Here is a 14,198-nt window from a genome sequence, read left to right as displayed (position 1 = left end):
CTGTCATTGATTTCCTCCTCCTCCTCCACCTCCTCCTCTCTCCTTGCATCATGTCCCTGTCTCACTCCGTATTTGCTTGTGAGCCTTTCAAAACATTACAAAAAGTTCAGATACATGTAGTTGTTTAGTCCCCCCAATGTCATTGATGATACGCCCTCTTCCCCCCCTCCCCACACCCCCCGCCCCCGTAAACAAAGTTCTTCAGTTCAGTCGTGGTATCGTAGAATGAAGTTTTGCGTCGCCCGAACCGCTTGACAATAAAAAATATAATATCAAAAACGCCGAAAAGAGTAATCCGAAGCGCCAGTAAAAGTTGGTTGGTAAATGTGATGTGCCCCGGCACATTGTTGTGTCTAATATCCCCCGTTCTCCCAAAGCTGTTGGATGTGTTGCTGAATGGAGGTGTTAAACCAAACCCGCTGTGCTATGCTTGACAGAAAAACCAATGTGTTGGCACCCCCTCCCAAAAACAAAAAAGTGACCCAATGAATCATTGCCAAGTTTCCCTAGCCCTTCACCCGCTCGTGGGGAATGTCTTTCGCTTTCCTCGAGGCAGATGCAGGTCTGGTGCGGGCGCGCCTTCACCGCCAAATGTGACGTGCATTTTCCCTCCATCCACCAAAGGGAAAACAACAGCGGGGCCGTTCTCCAACACTGGCGTTTCTGCCGGCGTGAGGGGAAGACCGAGGCCTGTCACGGCCTCGCTCTGGGAGCGCTGGTGCTTGTCGATTTTTCTGGGTTGTGGAGGGTAGAGCGCCTGCCTTCCAGCACGCTCCATGTCTTTAACCACACTCCCAATCAACACGGGGTCCCACAAGGGGAGAATCCGGTAGCCCAGGCTTTCCATGATGCACCTTTCGGTGACATTGATTTGGTCGCAAGTCCACTGGTTCTTCCCCCATGCTGATGCGTAGTATTGTGTGGGCTCCTGGCAATCCTCCAGAAACTTGACGGCAATGATCAATGCGGTCAGAACGATAATCTCGGGACCAACACAGTCGATGTGTAGCTGGGCCATCCCCACCGGACTGACCGGGAGTGTGTGCCGCTTGGGAAGCTCAGAGAGCGCCTCTCTCTGTGCCAGCGGGCAGAGCAACCTCCAATTGAGCGAAAACTTGGAGCTGAGCGAATCCAAAATGCAAACTGCGAGGCCGATGGTGTCCATTGGCAGATCAGCCCGGACTAGAATCTCATGAACAAGGGCGACTGACGGCACAGCCAGAGAAGCCGTTGGAGGCACAAGGTTTACCAAGTGGACGGCGGGGCCTATGAAACGGGGCCGTTAGAAACCAATTGCGAAACAATAACAAACACTGAGAAAGCCCACATACCGAAAAGAACAGAATCAGCAAGTCTTCCATCTTCAAAAAGAGACCTCGGGCTCTGAGCGATCAAGGAGTCGCGTGACGAGGGTGGAGGGGTCGGGAGGTTGGAGAGCGGCTTGTAGGTTTGCGCAAAGTACTCCTCGTCGAAATCGTACTCGTCATCCGAGTATTCGGGGGAGTAGGTAGCCATTGCTTTGGATATTGTATGGTAGTTATGGTGGTTCTGGAGGTGTTGTTTTGCGAAGCGTGATTCACGGTCCCAGAAATCGAACGTGTCGGTTGCCAGTGCTTCCTACGGGCAACAACAACAACAACAACAACAGCTTAGTAGAGCAGGCTGGCAAGCTGCTCATATCTGAACTCAGAACCAGAAGTGGCTTGATCGTTTTTCTTCTTCCCCTGGACAGGATCGTCGTAAAAAATATCGAAGCGAGACCTATATGCGATATGTACGTCGTGATGCTTGGTTGTGTGGTGGCTGTGAACACGAGGTTTCGAGTAGCACGTAAGGGGGCCGGGCCGAAGCGAAACGGAACCAAGCACAAGGGTTGTTTTTCTGCGAGGAAGTCGTTTGGGTGCAAGACGAACGAGCTGGGAGGTCGGACAGACGGACAAGGCCGAGAGGATGGGGGAATATATGTTGGAGAAGAGAAAGGGTGGGGGGAGGCTATGGGTGATATTGTATGTGTGCCAAGTCGCTGGAGCCAGGACCGGGGGTCGCCAAAAGGGGGGTGCCCTGATCAGATGGATTTGCGGTGTCGAACCCGTCGATTGGCGCCGAGTCGGCGGGCGCAAGACCTGCTGCAGTGCTGCACGACCGATTGCTGGGGCCGATGTGTCCGATGGCTCCGCTTTATATGCAGCTGCGTCGGAAAGAAGGAAGGCTGATGGCCTGACAAAGCCCTTTAACTGCTCGAATACAATGCTGCTTTCTCCTCTGGAGAATCCTGGAGAATGTGGAACCCTGGCTCTTCTTGGAGGGTAAATTCCTTGCTGACGACGACGACGCAATCTGCAATCTGGATGAACAAGATCCGGCGAGAGGCGCTGAGCGCTGAGTGCTGATCCATAGCGGGGCATGATGCGAATCCAGGGTCGAGGCCACCAACGGGGAGGTGGGGAGCCCGCCTGAATTCGGGTCTTTTTTTCAGTGCTTGCATAAACATCCGTCAGAAACAGAAATGTCTAGGCTGCTCGCGCTCTGATGCTGCAGCCCGTACCTGCAACACCGGAAATGACAGCGAAAACCTCTGCTTGACGCCAACTGCGGCCACTACCGCAAACTACCGCAGCTACGAGGATGCCCTCTGCGAGCCCTCGTGTCAACAGGCGGTCAGTGGATGTCTTCAGGGGGAAACAGTTGCGGAGTTTGGCCTGCCTTAGGTCGCAGCGCCACCAAGTCCAGCTAGGGCAGACTTGGTGGGGATGCCTGCAAGCCCTTCCCTAGCGCTGGCATACCGATAGCACAATGATGCCATTGGATGCCTTCCACTACACACGCCTGGTGACATGTACCTACACGGAACGACCTGCTGCAAGATTGGACGTCCTATCCAGGTGTACCTACACGGAAAACATTCATATGCAAACATTCATCGTATTTCTTTCTCAACTTTTTGTCTGGCTTCGGGCCCAACCCAGTGTGTCAAGGCTACCCCAGGGTGTTACAGACTCGGATCCTCATGGCCGTGGCCTGACCATTCTTCATGACCACATTCCTCACGTCAGTCCCTTCGGCACATCATCATGACTTTCCCTCGCAAGCTTTAGCCAAGCGAATCCCGTTCCTGAATACGAACGCTCATCTTCAGCAGCAAGCAGGGTGCTCTTGGCTAAAAAGAAAGCTGCAGATTCACTGTCACTTTGGGAATATCTGCTGCTCGGCAATTCGGCAGCCTTCCATGCAGAGTAGACCTTCGCACTCACATCCAGACCTCGCTCGCAAAATCACCTGCAGAACACGCGAGCTGCCTTCCCCAGGAAATCAATAGCGAGACAGCACATCGCAATCACGGCTTGACATTGCTGCTGCAGCTGCGTTGATTAAGCCTCAACCTCTGGTGGTACCATGGGACGACTGCCGCATGCCTAGACCTGGTCTCCTGCATACATTGGGTATGTGGGTGTGTGGGTGTGTGGGTGGGTGTGATGTCCCGGCAGGGCTGAACAAGCAACAAAAGAAACAAAAAAAAAAATTCGCGAAGCCGGCCTCCCCTTCCGTGACCACCACTGCCATTGTTGCCGCCATGTACATATTCCCGCAGTCGTGCTCCGCTCCCCGCTTCGCCCGCGGCCAGAAGCGCGCCACTGGAGCAAGTATTGGCTCAGCCATCCATCCCACCACCAACTCCCACTCTCTTCTCTGCAGCAGTCCCCAATCCGATGCTGTCTCGGCAAAAGCTTGGTATGCACCCCTCCGAAAGCAGTGTTTGGCTATTTTTGCGAGAAAAATACTAGAACAGTGAAACCTTGACCAACTTCTGCTCAGCTCATGCAAGAGCGGCCGCATTTTCTGATGTGAGATGAACTGTGTTCATCACCAACAGGCCACGTTCCTCCTCCGTGTTTCCGAGGATCAGGTTGGGATAGAGAAGAGAAAAAAATGTGCTCGAGGCACGGATACGTGGAGTAGTTGGATGATCGAATGATTACGAATGTTTTGTTTCAGAAACAATATCCACAGAAGGGTTGTGTGTGGAGTTTGGCACTGACGAGGCTGTGTGTGTGAGGATACGAACAAGAAATAAGGAGGGTTTTCCTGGATTCCTCCTCGGCAGTGAAGATCACAAAATCGACATTTGAGGCTCTATTTTTACACCCTTCTTTGCCCATGAGATCTGCTGTTAGACTAGCAGGGCAAAGTCCAAAAGACAAGAACGTCCAAAAGTTGTGCAGAGAGAAAGAACCCTAACCCCCCCGAGAGCATACTACCCCTTTTTTTACCCCTGAATCATTCCTCCATCGTCACCACAGACATCAACCCAACCACCTCAAGTCCAGCTGCGCAGTTCAGCACCGAGACTTTTGACAAATCCGAGACTCAACTTCTCACGATGCTCTAATCTCTTCTTGACTCACACACGAAAGCACCCCCAAACGAAAAAAAGGAACTACACAAACCAGACTCCGAGATAAACCGCTTACGGGCGGTAATGTCGATGTGGTTTGTCCGGAAAAATGAAGATATCTCGTACTGTAAATATATCAACGTCCGTTGAAGTCAGCCCGACCACAATCTCCCACAGAACATCTTCAACTCCAATCAGAAAACCGCAATGCAGGCCCATGAGACACTTTCCCGGGGCATAGCCGTCCTAATTCTCTCTACAGTATTATAGTGAAGGCTTTCTAAAACAGTCCAAATTACTGACATCATCATTTTCCATGGCCATAATCAAATGAAAGAAAAGTTTGAAAAAGTGTAGCCTCCTGGACTCCAAACTCACCCACACCTCGAAGGACTGTCCTTGTCCAACCCCCCTCGGATTCCTACCTATGGAGATCCAAAAGATCAATGGGCGGTGAACACCCAACTCACCCGCAGGTATGATATTCCTTCCTCCAACACCAAACGACACACACACACACGTGCGCTGCATATACTGCACAAGGTACGTTACCTGATCCAACCACAAGTTTCATGGCATCAACCTGCCATATAGTCCGAACCCCCCCGGCGCGCCCCTCGCACTTTCCCCATCCAAACTGTATTTGGTTCCCAAGTTTTGGTCCCTTCTTTACCTGATTCTTATTCCTGGTAAAATATCCCCATCAACTGTACCCCTCTATCACAAGAGCCTCACACAGAAAGCAACAAGTAATCATCACAATATAACCTCAAGTCGAAGTACCTACTCTCAGTCCCGTTATTTCCAAGTATTTGCTAAACAAACCCCATACCAATTTTCTTTATTTTTCTTTTCATTTTTTTTCCATAAAAAAACCCTACATCTGTGTTATGATCGTTACGTACCTACTTGCCTAGGTAGACCTATCACCCCTACCCACCACATGCCTCACCTATCATCCTCTCAAAAACGACCAATCCGTTTACCAAGCTCGATTCATTCCTAATCATACCTAACCCACCATCCCATCCTCAGGTGACAGCCCAGAAAGGTAGCAACAAACTTGTTCATTCCATCTTCTTGGCATCCATTCCCGTTCTCATCACCCCCTTCCCCCCACCCGTCGATCCAACACCAACCGTCACAACCTCACCACCCCTTCCCAAGAAACAGCAGCTCAAATTCGGCTCCACAACGTCCCGTTCATTCATCATGCGGTTCCCCCTCTTTCAGTTCACGTTTTATCATCCAAAGAAAAAAGAAAGTCAAATCCATCACTACTCTCAAAATACCTGCCCAAAAGAACATGATCAAAACCAACAACCACAATCACAATCAAAACGAATCAGTCATCACGTCCAGGAAAAACCAATCCGGTTGATATTCCCCCCACAACTCAACAACTATGTATCCATCCCAGCTTTCCCCAATCTTCCTTCCCCCATTGCATTTACATTCATCACATTCTACCCCTGTTTGTCCCATATATACCTCTCCCTCTCCCTCTTCCCCTCTCTTTTCGTCGTCTGTCATACAAAAGAAATAAAATACGATCATCGTACTGTGTCATGAATCCAAGAAAAAAAAAGAAGAAAAAAGAAAAGCTAAATCTACCGCAAACACTGCAGAAACAGAGGAGAGAAAAAGTATTAAGCTGACGAGAAAAGAAATTCACCAGGAGATAGGCAAAAAACAAAAACAAAGTGTGTAGAAATAGAGATTGATTCTATCAACTAGTTTCTCGTCGTTGGAAAATCCCCCTCAACTTTCCATGTAGGGAAAAAAGAGGAAAAAAGAGGAAATTCCGCTGACATCACACTGCTGCTGATTTGCCTATCTCCATTCCCACGTTTTTGTCGTCATTATCGTTGGGTCGTAAAGCTGTCGTTTCCCCCCCTCCCCCCCGGTGGGCGAGAGGAGGAAATCGATTCATGGGTTGTAGTGGTGTTTCTCGTCATGTTTTTGATGGGGGTGGTGGAGGTGGATGGTGGATGGTGTTGCATTACTTTTTCATCATGGTCGCCGTTTACTCCTTGACAGGGATGCGGACTTTTTGTGCAAGAAAAATCCAGAATTAGCCAATGGGTCCGAAAAAGGGGGGCATTTGCTGAGGCGGATGCGATGCGTGTGTCGGCGTCGTTTGGCACCTAAGTAGCCCTCTAGTCGAGGTTGCTCCGGCCCTCCTGAGCATCTTGCTCTTCCGCAGTGACCACATTCGAGCCCTCGCCACCGGAAGGGGCAACGCTGGGGCTCGGAGCGGCAACACCGGGAGACGAACCAGACACTGGCAGGTTGGGGGTGAAGGCAACCGGGGCTTGGGGTATCGTGTGAACACACACGTTTGCCGACAAAACAAGACGATGTATTGGGCCGAGGTCTGTGCATGTGATCAAAAAAAAGTTACTGACCTGAGTTGCCAATAGTGGTGACCTGGCCAATGACGTTGGGGGAGATGAACTGCTGGAGATCGAGCAGGCCAACGTTGTTGAGGAGACCGAGCTGGAGCTGCTGGAGCTGGAGGCCCTTGAGATCAAAGCCGTTGAGAACACCGAGCTGGTGGATCTGGAGGAAGGTGTGGAGCTGCTGGAGCTGAAGGAGAGCCTGAAGATCAAACTTCTGCTGAGCAAAGAGACCCTGGAATTGCAAGATGTTGAAGTTGTTGACGTTGGCGAGGTTGCCGAGGAGACCAATCTGCAGAGAGTTGATGTTGAGGAGGTAGTTGAGGTTGACCTGGTTGAAGCCCTTGAGGCCGTTGAAGGCATTGATATCGAAAGCGAAGGCACGCTTGTCAACCTCAGTGCTGGCGGGAGCAGCGGCAGGAGCAGCGGCAACCATGGCGGCGAGGGTAGAGACGATGACGGTGAAGAACTTCATTTTGACTGATGTTTTTGTTGTTGAGAGAACGACTTGCGAACAAAGAGATTAAAGGATTATAAAGTTTAAGAGCACAGCTCAAAAATGTTCAAAGATTGAAGGAATGAAGCGAACAGCGAGCACAGCTATTGTTGACCAGGTTAGCCTCGACACCAAGTGTTTCGTTTGGATGATTGTTTGGCCGACATACCTCTGAAGAATGAATGACAGAAAGAAGATGGCGAACGGGCCTTGGAAAGCTGGAGTTGTGAATGGGATGAAGAAACAAAAGTCAGGACAGGACGGGTGATCAGGTCACCTTATATGGTGGCTCGAACGTGCCAAGGACCAGAGGCAACGATGATGGCAAAGATGGGAGCAGGAGTTGCTTGCCAAGGATTTCAGGGAGACGCCGTGATGTTCGGGATGAGAGCACGCACTCATCCGAAGCGTATCAGGCGTCAGGTGTCACTGGACAGAGGCGGATGGATAAAACACCACAGACAAGGCAGGCCAGGATGTGCCGGGATGTGTTGACGATGTTGAGGCGGAACCAAAGAACCGAGAAAGTCAAGGCAACCCAGGCACAGCAGCAACAAATTCGCCGAGACGGAGATGTGCCCTGCACAGGAGGGAGGGTAGTCGAGAACACTCGGCACCTGCAGCAACGTCATGGTACGGAAAGCTCTGTGGCCGAGGCCATCTGGGACTGTTTTGCTGCCAAGAGAAACACCAAAGACTGGTTGGTGGCATTCGGATATCAAGGGACTAGGTGCCCTCTACACTAGCTCCTGAGTGGGGGTGGGAGGGCGCCCAATGACGGGATACCCCCAGGTCGAGGCCATTTTGTCGGGGAAGCACAGGTACCATCTGATGTCCAGGAGGTCGCGGGAAGACGCTCGGTGGCCATTCCTGATCACCGCCGAGGATGAGCTGCTCGTTTCGAGTGTTTCGAGGAGCCATGTGCTCCTGGGAAAAGAATAGAGCCAAATTCGGGAACTGGGTGTTCCAACATGACAGTGCTCCTCCTCTATGCCGTTAGCAGGGCTCGGGGATTTTACAAAACAGATAAAAACATGAGCAGCCTATACTAGACCAGACCTTCTCGACCGAATAGATTGAGGGCCTGGGCCTTGACCCCTTCACGGCCGCCCGCAACGAAGGGATAGCCAAGCTGGCCGTCGAGGTTCTCTCTCAGTCCATCACACTGACAAGGAGTACATTGGTGTTCAGCCGAAGGGAAAGGTAACAGTCGGTGATTAAGCGATCAAGCGATTAAGCTTGCCTTAGTTGAACCCATCCGATGCCGAGAGCTGTTGCGGTGTTTCAAGCCTGGCAAGCCTCAATTGCCCCCCCAATTCCGGCACTTGTTTGGCGAGAAGTGGCTAAATAGCGGGTCTTCTGGGGCGGGAGAGGCTGAAAGGTCTGAAGCCGATTAGCGGGAAGCCCCTGTCAACGTTACAGCCGGGTGCCTTGGGGGTGCCTGGGGGTGGCACCCACCGATTCCAAGACCCCCGCCCAGGCGTCCAGGGGGGGTGATTGGGGCTGCTGATTGGTTGGATCCCATCTTGAAGCCGTGCACTTGCAACGACGGGACCGAGCGCTCATGCGGAGACACACAATAGATGTCGCAGATGGCACACTTTGAAGCAGCCAAATCCATGGCATTGCTCTTTTCCAACATGGGAATGGCCTCGCTTGAATTTCTTCACCTGACTTGGATGCCTTGGCCACCGGATCTGTGCGGGTTCCGGCTGAAGAAGTGTGCTCCTGACAGACAGCACGCTATCACAGGATTGCACGACGTCTTGCGATGACAGCTACGAACAGGCACAGCATGCGGAGCAATGCAGATACACCATCTGAAGATGGCGAAGCAGTGTGACCTCCCAAATTAGAACCACGAGATCATCAATCATCAGGTATGTTCCAGCAACTCCAGCCTCCTCCAGCACCAGTAACAGATTCATCTCAAGTTCATACTCATCATATAGATAGCCCGATCTAATTACATTATCACGATCGGTCTGAAGAAACCCTAACAAAAGAAAAAGTATCTTGGGGTCGACCCCGGCATCTGCCGCACCCCCAGCCATTCCTGACAGCCAAGGACCGGACTTTGCTCCTTCCCAGGCCCCAGTCACTCATATGTTTGCAACCCCGGCCTTTCATCCGGAAGCTCATCGGATGTTTAGAGCAGACTCCTGTTCTTGACCCAATTGGCTTACCGTCACTAAGTTGTTGGGACGACCCGAACAGGGACAGCTCCCACAACAGGGTTGAGCTCCTCCTTTCAGAAACCCCTGAGCTGTTCCCGTGCCGTTCATCACTTAACGGGTGAGGTCTGACAGGTTATCGACAGCGTCCTCCACATCGACCTCCCCAGCCTCCTCAACTTCCTCAACAGCAACAGCCGGAATAGCGGTCTCAGCTGCGGCTGGAACAGCAACGGAAGCAGGAGCTGCTACTGCCTCAGCGGTGATGGTGGCAAAGGCTTGAACAACTGCTGAAGCTGAATCAACAGCAGGAGTGGCAGTAGCAACACCGGCGGATGACGCATAGATATCATTGGCGGCACCAACGACAACATCTGGGTTTGCTGTGGCGATGCTGAAAACTGCCTCAAAATCGGCCGAGGCAACGGACTCAACAAGATCATCAACTCCAGGATCAGCGGTGGCGATCGTGAAGTCTGCCGCCGCCGTCGCGGTAGCTGTCTCCAATGGCGGGTTCTCAGCTGTCGCAATTGTGACAGCAGCTTCTTCCTGACCACCAACGCCCGAACCGATGGCGCCTGATCCAGCCCCTTGAGCACACGACTGACGTTTGGCATACCGTCCACGGCGAAGTACGGTTCGCTTCATGGTCTTCCTGGCATCAGCAATTTCTCGTTTGAAGAGGCCTGACGACATAGTCAGCAAAAGCTTCACCTGGTTTTGGGGGAAAAAAGTATGCGGACCTAGGTTGAACCCCCCAAGTACCTTCCCCTTGCTGAACAGATTTTGCACACCTCCCAGATTGAGGAAGCCAAGCTGCTGGAATTGTTGCAGCTGAGCAAGCTGGAAGAATAGATCGACATCATTGTTGAAGCCAAACCCCAGGATATTATTGCGGTTGAACTGCCCACCCAAACAGAATCCGCTAAGCATAGCCAGGATAGCATCAACGATCTCATCTTGGTTACCGAGATCGATATTGCCTAGGTTTAGGCCGTTGACGTCCAAGCTGTTGAGGTCCACCTGTCCACCGAGGTTGAGGTTGTTGATATCCACATTGGGCGAGGCAAAGCTGCTGGTGGAATTACTGAAAACACCAGTGGAGTTATTCAAAACCTGGGCTGACGCCAGGCCGACGGATAGAAATAAAACTGCGGTCTTCATGGTGGGTGGTTTCTTTGAAAGTCTGCCTGCAAACAATGGTGTGTAAAGAATGTCAAAGAATGGAAGGAGCACAGCTAGAAGGTCTCAATCAGCACATATCTCCAAGCCAAAGGGAGATCAACATACCTCTGATGTCGAAAAGTTAGAAAAGAGCGTAAGTGCAGCGTAAGTGAAAAAGAATCGAGCAGCACAGAATGAAAGAGGCCCTCAAACACCAAACATTGAGGGCCAGCCGAGATGATATACACTCGGCTGTCACCTTGTCACCTCAAATTAAGGCATATCTCACGGCTGGTACCGTTACCGGCTGCCGGATGGGAGTGTTTGGGAATCTTGGTGATGGAGATGGGATGAGGAAACAAACCCACCCATTAACCATAAAACTTGCACAGCTAACATCCCGTCGTCTTTCACACGGTCGATGAAACGGGGGGTGGATATAAGCCGAGGACATCACAAGTACAGCACACATATCAAGGCTTTGGGTGTGAGTGTGCATGTCATGCACGGTAGATCCTGAGGATGAGACTTGAGGGCGCGGCTGGTAAAGACCAAGAGACGGAATGAGAATTTTTGAGGCTGCCTGATTCTTGAAGGATCGATGAAGACGAGCATTGGAATGATATTGAGCTGTGTCAAGGCACCTCATTCTTATCATCGCCCGTGTGATAGAGCGGTTCAAACCATATGATCACATCCTGCCCAGGTCCAACTGGCAAATACATACTGCTGTCTGTACACTGAGATTTTCCACGTCATGTGCAAACGCAGACCATTAGGCTTTATATACATCCTCCATCCCTCCTACTTCCAGCAACTTCAAAGGGCGTATAGTCTAGTGGTAGGACTTCTCATTCGCACTTGCTGCCATCCCTGCTGGCCTAATAAATCCCCACCCCTAGACAGGACGGAATGCACGCAGGATTTGGGCGGCGGGATCTTGGCATGAGAGGGTCCCGGGTTCAAACCCCGGTACGTCCATTTTTGAAGTCATCTCGGGTTTCCTCTTCTCTTCAATCTCTTTTTTGCTTCCCAACTTTTCTGTAGTCGCTGGTCCCTCCAGATGGAATGCTATCATTGTATCGTCCAAAAGCGTCACTGAACAATATCTTGACCAAACCTCCTGCTGCTTCCTGTTTGCCCACTTGTTACTCTGAACACCTCCTTACCTAGGTTAGTTTGGCTGCCATAGGCTAAGGAGACGTGACAGTCGACACTCATGCTCGTGTCCGTGAAGGCTCTCCAGAAAAGACAGAAGGCCTTGCAACCTGAACTCGACATACCATCATCATCTCTCTGGCCATTGTGATCCTTGCCAAAGACACAACCATTGGCTCTCCCCTTTGCCCCTCTAGACAAGCAACCTGCCACGGGTATCTGCCTACCTGCCAAGCACGCCCAACGATATCGTATCCCTAACAAAAAACAAGTGGCTTATGGTCTAGCAGGCAAGATCTCTATGCAGACACTGGTCTACCTCTTTGATCGCCCTACAAGAATTGGGCCATCGGATTATGGGGAGGGGGTTTGTTCAGCAAAAGTGACCTAGGTTCGAACCCCAATGCGCCCTTTCGTTTTGTCTTGTCTTGTTTTTTTTGCCCTAAAATGATGATAATTCCGGGTAAGGGATGTGTGAAGGGAGAGGGATAGACATAAATAGACCTTCTTGGTTAGCGAATAAGTTGTTGAGCATCCTGGTCGAAGACAATAACACAAACACCAACAACACCACCCAACCAAAACCACCCCATATCCCTCACCACAATCCAAAAACAGCCCCATCCCAAACCCACAGACAACCGCAGATACCCGCACCCTCCCCTTCCCAGCTCACCAAGTTTGGTCCTTCCCTCCAAAGTTCTCCCCCCCCCCCCCCCCCTGCTATAGCGACGTCGCCGGGACCACATAAACCACAAAGACAGGGCGTATGGTCAAGTGGTTACGACGTCTCATTTGCATTAAATTAAGTGCCTGTTGCTTGTCTCTACATTGCTCCCGAAGCGGTCAAAAGGTGGTGACTATCATTACAACCACTGCTTCCATGTGAAGGGTCCCGGGTTCGAACCCCGGTGCGTCCAATTTTTGCCCTAGCTGTTCTTCTCCAAGTCTATTTTTGTTTACTGACATGGATGTCTTGTTTGTTTGTTGTTTGGTTGGTTGGTGATGTTGCTGCTGCTGCTGCTGCTGTTGTTGTTGTTGTTGTTGTTGTTGTTGTTGTTGTTGACTTGAGCAGGGTTCGAACTCAGATGGCTACTAGCAGGGTGACATCTACGCTCCTGTCCCTCCACTTTTTGAATGGGTTTCCTTGTTCTTGATGTTTCCCTTGATGCTGCAGCTGTGATCTTTTTGAATTATCTGAAGACTATTTTGTCTGTGAACTCGGTGAACGGCCACCCCCTTTTTGACCGCAACAAAACCATAACACCGCCCAGTCTCTTCCCCCTTTTGCCTATTCTTACCCCGGCGAAGCAAACTCTCGTCAACAAAGCCGAACCACAAAATTCCTCTCCCATACTTAACAAGCACACACCTACCTGATCACACTGCTGAAAAATGTTGTCGTCTCTTTCATCAGCTCATTTTCAACAGCTCATTTTCAATAGCTATCCCGTTAACCACCCCCAACCACGACTTTTCTTCCCGCTCCGTAGGTAAAAGGAGTCACTTGGCATTTTGCACGAAACGAACACACAACATTCATGTTGTACATACTCTGTCCTCCTACTTCTGACCTTCCCAGTCTTTCATCCCCATCTCTTGCTCCCCCTTCTCCCCCTTACCTACCCACTCACTTCTTCAACACTCAATTTCTCTCACAAGATTCACACACACAACATCTCACTCTCACATCATCCTCATCATCTTATCATCTCTTGCCTTTCATTGGAAAAAATAAAATAAAAACTGTCTCTCTCTCTCAAAAATAAAAATAAAAATAGAAACACCCCAAATATTTGCATTTGCCCTACCCATTGTTATCAACCCATCGCGTATGCTTTACCTTCCTCCGCCCCCTCCATACCCCCCCTTCATGCCCCCAATCATAATCGCCAGGAGCAAGCATCCCGATGAAAAATAAATAAAAAAAGGTCCCCCAGCAAAAATAAAACCAATACAGCCCTGTATCAACCACTCCCTTCTCTTTTGCAACGGCGTTTATGGTCTCTCATTCCCCACCCCTCCCCTCCATTAGCAGCAACCACCCCCCTTATCACCGGAAGTCTGGCCCCCAACATTAACCCCCGTCGACGCCCCTGCACCCCCTTGCTCCGTCTTGCTCGTATCGATAATCCTCTTCTTGATATCCGCCGCCAGGCTGTAAAAGGCCTTTTCGATATTCTCATTCGTCTTGGCCGACACCTCCAAAAACGGGATCCCCAGCTCGTCCGCGAGCGCCCTGGCCCCGTTCAGTCGACACCACCCGCTTCTCTTCCCAGTCGCACTTGTTGCCCATCAGAATCTTGTTGACGCCCTCGGTGGCGTGTTGCTTCGACGTGGGCGAACCAAGTGGGGATGTCTACCCCATGGTCTCAGCATACCCGAACAAACCAAAAGGGAGGAAAAGGGGGAAA

At 50.9% G+C, this 14,198-nt stretch overlaps 4 protein-coding genes across 4 annotated transcripts in view, besides 5 other annotated features; all 4 read right to left on the bottom strand.

The window, feature by feature from the left end:
• Positions 1 to 514: 514 nt before the first annotated feature.
• On the bottom strand, positions 515 to 1,515 carry PODANS_6_6070 (uncharacterized protein; the record flags this gene model as incomplete). The annotated part of the gene is made up of 2 exons (XM_001910072.1): positions 515 to 1,266; positions 1,332 to 1,515. 2 exons carry the CDS (start codon positions 1,513 to 1,515, stop codon positions 515 to 517), a joined length of 936 nt encoding a protein of 311 aa, XP_001910107.1.
• A 5,278-nt stretch (positions 1,516 to 6,793) lies between these two features.
• On the bottom strand, positions 6,794 to 7,267 carry PODANS_6_6060 (uncharacterized protein; the record flags this gene model as incomplete). Its single annotated transcript, XM_001910071.1, has 1 exon — positions 6,794 to 7,267. The coding sequence occupies one exon, from the start codon at positions 7,265 to 7,267 to the stop codon at positions 6,794 to 6,796; it is 474 nt and encodes a 157-aa protein (XP_001910106.1).
• A 2,309-nt stretch (positions 7,268 to 9,576) lies between these two features.
• On the bottom strand, positions 9,577 to 10,626 carry PODANS_6_6050 (uncharacterized protein; the record flags this gene model as incomplete). The annotated part of the gene is made up of 1 exon (XM_001910070.1): positions 9,577 to 10,626. One exon carries the CDS (start codon positions 10,624 to 10,626, stop codon positions 9,577 to 9,579), a length of 1,050 nt encoding a protein of 349 aa, XP_001910105.1.
• Positions 10,627 to 11,450: 824 nt separating this feature from the next.
• Positions 11,451 to 11,607, top strand: a tRNA (tRNA-Ala).
• A 940-nt stretch (positions 11,608 to 12,547) lies between these two features.
• Positions 12,548 to 12,704, top strand: a tRNA (tRNA-Ala).
• Positions 12,560 to 12,581: a sequence feature (primer VIB-2b).
• Positions 12,705 to 12,760: 56 nt separating the features above from the next.
• Positions 12,761 to 12,851: an STS (microsatellite VIB-2).
• A 14-nt stretch (positions 12,852 to 12,865) lies between these two features.
• Positions 12,866 to 12,887: a sequence feature (primer VIB-2a).
• A 928-nt stretch (positions 12,888 to 13,815) lies between these two features.
• The window catches only part of PODANS_6_6040 (uncharacterized protein), a gene marked incomplete at both ends in the record, with an annotated part of 815 nt that continues 432 nt past the window's right edge, over positions 13,816 to 14,198 (bottom strand). The window contains one exon of the mRNA XM_001910069.1: positions 13,816 to 14,079. Coding sequence (XP_001910104.1) covers positions 13,816 to 14,079 — 264 coding nt within the window. The remainder of the gene's footprint in view (positions 14,080 to 14,198) is intronic.

This window comes from Podospora anserina, chromosome 6 (genome assembly GCF_000226545.1).
Source record: "Podospora anserina S mat+ genomic DNA chromosome 6, supercontig 2".
Lineage (NCBI taxonomy): Eukaryota > Fungi > Ascomycota > Sordariomycetes > Sordariales > Podosporaceae > Podospora > Podospora anserina.
Note: the sequence above shows the minus strand (reverse complement) of the source record. Positions and strands in the feature narration are given on the sequence as shown.